The sequence below is a fragment of the Cucurbita moschata genome, unplaced genomic scaffold, assembly GCF_002738365.1.
Source record: "Cucurbita moschata cultivar Rifu unplaced genomic scaffold, Cmos_1.0 Cmo_Scf00016, whole genome shotgun sequence".
Lineage (NCBI taxonomy): Eukaryota > Viridiplantae > Streptophyta > Magnoliopsida > Cucurbitales > Cucurbitaceae > Cucurbita > Cucurbita moschata.
In genome coordinates this window covers 1175393-1178205 of record NW_019268532.1, presented here as the reverse complement: position 1 = coordinate 1178205, position 2813 = coordinate 1175393, and the positions used below count along the sequence as shown (strand labels likewise).

The following is a 2813-nucleotide window of genomic DNA, read 5'->3' as shown; positions in this document are numbered from 1 at the left end:
CAATGTGAGCCCTCACAATCCACCCCTTTAAGGGATCAACATCTTCGCTGGAACACCGCTCGGTGTCTGGCTCCAATACCATTTGTAACCGTCCAAGCCCACTGGTAACCAATATTGTCCATTTTAACGGTTAAGTATTATCATCGGCCCCACAATTTTAATACAAATCCATTGAGGAGAGATTTTCGCCCTTTTATAAATAAATAAATAAAATAAAAAAAGAGGGTTGATTTGGGAGAGATTGAATTGGTATATATATAATAAATATGTAGAGTGGAGCCCAACAAAGGAGCTTTGTTTGGCTGTGGAGTTCAAGGAAGACAGTCAAACCTTTAGAACAATAACAATTATTGCTTCCATGTTGCAATCTTGTCGGCTAGTTCCTCTTCCTCTTCATCTCTCACACATTTCAATTATCAAATCAAATCTTTCAAACACTTAATCGATCTGTACGATCATGTTTTCATAGATATGATTAATCAAAACTTGGAACAATCATAAACATTATTAAATAAAGTTGCCATCTTTATATTGAACCAAATTCATGATATTAAATTTTACAGATCAAAAGGATCCAACGCTATGTGCTTCATTTGCATGGAAAATTGTTGGACACCATAAGGAAATCGAAGAGATTCTGAACAAACAAAATACATTCGGAAGAACACAGATTGAACCGATCAAAGTGTCAGCTGAAAGCAGATTCCTCTTGAATGGAGAGCAGGATTTGATTCACAGCTGCAGCGATTTCATCCACTGTATTCAACTCGCATCCTTCCTCAATCTGATAAAGTTCATATAAAAATCAAGTTTTGATCCAAAAAAAGAAAACCCATGTTGAAAAGTTCGTGTTTTTGTTACCTTGATGCTTACAGAGTAAAGAACCATTTGATCCAAAGTGGTGACGTTGAGATGAAGAACAGAGAATCTCAAGCTTTGAAACCCTGCCACCATTTTGAGGAGCTGTCTCGGGCGTTTCTTGGACAAGATTTTGAGGTTGGCATGGGTATCCACCATGGTGACTTCGATATCTCCGGCGGCCCATTGGGTGTTGGAACTGGCTGAGTCATGGGTCGAGTTCGTCGCCGGAGTTGAGAACTGTGGGAAGGAAAAGAAGTCGGCAAAAGGGGATGAAGCTGTTGGTTCCTTGTGGGCTTTGATGAACTGTAATTGCTGTTCTAATTCCTTGACGAAATTAATGGCGCCACCAATAATGGAGGCTTGGTCTCCCTGCTATAATATTCAAATAATTAGCCTTGAAAAGTACACGACAACTCAATTATTAAACATGTTCTTGTGTTCTGTCGTGAAATTGAAGTAATTCAATAGTTTCCACTAAAAAATGAAATCATCATGCTCTGTTTTTGGACGGTAACTTTTGTCATTGTCATGAAAAAGAAAGGTGACTGACCCTTTGAACGTAAGAACACGGCATTAGTGATCGGAGGACGGCGAGATATTCATTCATTTGTTTCCGGCGGTTGCGCTCGACGGCGATGTGGGTCATCCTCTGGTTTTCAATTTCCTCCTTGTTTTTCATGTTTCGAGTCCGCCGTCGCTTTCTCCTCCCGGTCGTCGGCGGTGGGGACGGTGGCGACGGTGGCGACTGTTCAACTTCCATCGGCGGATAGAGAGCTCCAACGGAAAGCGGCTGATTGATCGAACATTCCTCCGGTGAAGGCTCCCAATTAGTGGGGAGTTTTTGGGGGTTTTCAAGGAAGGATTTTTCTTGTTCTAATTGGAAGCCATAGTCATAGCCAGGCCAAGCGCCGCCGTAAGAACAGAAATCTCTGCCAACATAAGTAAATGTATCTCTATTTTGTGGGTAAACCACCGTTTCCAATGCCATCATCAACGATCACTCTGTTTTTTCCGGCGATCGGAAAAACAGAGAGAAACAGAGAGATGGGGTTGCTCTGTTTCTTTGAAACCCAGAAGACCTAACAACGAAGCTTAGGCTTTTATGTATGGCTACAAGCACCTGAAGGAAAGGGGCTTTTAAAAGAAAATGAGTTCAAAGAAGCCATTGGAAGAGAACAAGGTGCACGTGAGATGCCATTGTAGATCAGTACTCGCAGCAGCAGCGAAACAGAGGAAGAGAGAGAAACAGAGAGAGAGAGAGAGAGAGGAATCTGGTGTTGCTAGAAATAGATACTCTGTTGGGGTTTGGGGATTTGTTTGTTAATTAAAAGGGGAAGATGAAGAAGACCTTTAAATGAAACTTTAGATGACTCAAGTTGGTGGACGTCAAGTATTAATTAAATTCTACAACAAAATAAAAACGTCACCCTATAAGCTCTCTCGTCTCACAAAGGTCACATTTTTCGTTCTCACTCGGTTGCCCTTCAGGTCTAAGGCTACTCATTAACATATTAATTGTAAAGAAAAAACGTGACCCACAAACTCTCCTGCTTCATAAAGGGTACATTTTTCTTCTCATTCAATCGTCTTCTAGGTCCAAATCTACTCGTTAACATATGTATTATAAAGAAAAGAGATCAGAAGTTTGAATATCTGGTGATCCACAGGCTCTCTTGCCTCACAAAGGCCACATTTTTCGTTCCCACTCGGTTGTCCTCTGGGTCCAAAGCTACTCATTAGTATATCTGTTATAAAGAAAAGATGATCAAAAGTTTGAATATCTCTTACCCACAAGCTCTCCTGCTTCACAAAGGCCACATTTTTCGTTCTCACTCCATCGCCCTTTAAGTTCAAAGCTACTTGTTAGCATATCTGTCATAAAGAAAAGAGGTCAGAAGCTTGAATATCTCGTGACCCACACACTCTCTTGCTTCACAAAGGGTACATTTTTC

General features: G+C 41.0%; 1 protein-coding gene across 2 annotated transcripts; it reads right to left on the bottom strand.

The window, feature by feature from the left end:
- Window positions 1-497: 497 nt before the first annotated feature.
- Window positions 498-2190, bottom strand: LOC111454739 (transcription factor bHLH96-like). 2 transcript variants are annotated; one of them, XM_023096260.1, is made up of 3 exons: window positions 1412-2190; window positions 862-1233; window positions 498-784 (listed from the first exon to the last, which is right to left on the bottom strand). In XM_023096260.1, exons 1-3 carry the CDS (start codon window positions 1850-1852, stop codon window positions 689-691), a joined length of 909 nt encoding a protein of 302 aa, XP_022952028.1. In that variant the 5' UTR covers window positions 1853-2190; the 3' UTR covers window positions 498-688. The 2 variants fall into 2 exon arrangements, with proteins under 2 accessions (XP_022952028.1, XP_022952029.1); XM_023096261.1 differs by having other exon boundaries at window positions 862-1230; window positions 1412-2186.
- Window positions 2191-2813: the final 623 nt, after the last annotated feature.

What these genes read in the sequence shown, in the direction of transcription:
- LOC111454739 (XM_023096260.1), bottom strand. Translation starts at nt 1,852, where the DNA reads ATGATGGCATTGGAAACGGTGGTTTACCCACAAAATAGAGATACATTT. An exon ending in CGTGTTCTTACGTTCAAAGG is followed by an intron (nt 1,234 to 1,411) that starts GTCAGTCACCTT and finishes TGAATATTATAG; the next exon opens with CAGGGAGACCAAGCCTCCAT. An exon ending in TTTACTCTGTAAGCATCAAG is followed by an intron (nt 785 to 861) that starts GTAACAAAAACA and finishes GAACTTTATCAG; the next exon opens with ATTGAGGAAGGATGCGAGTT.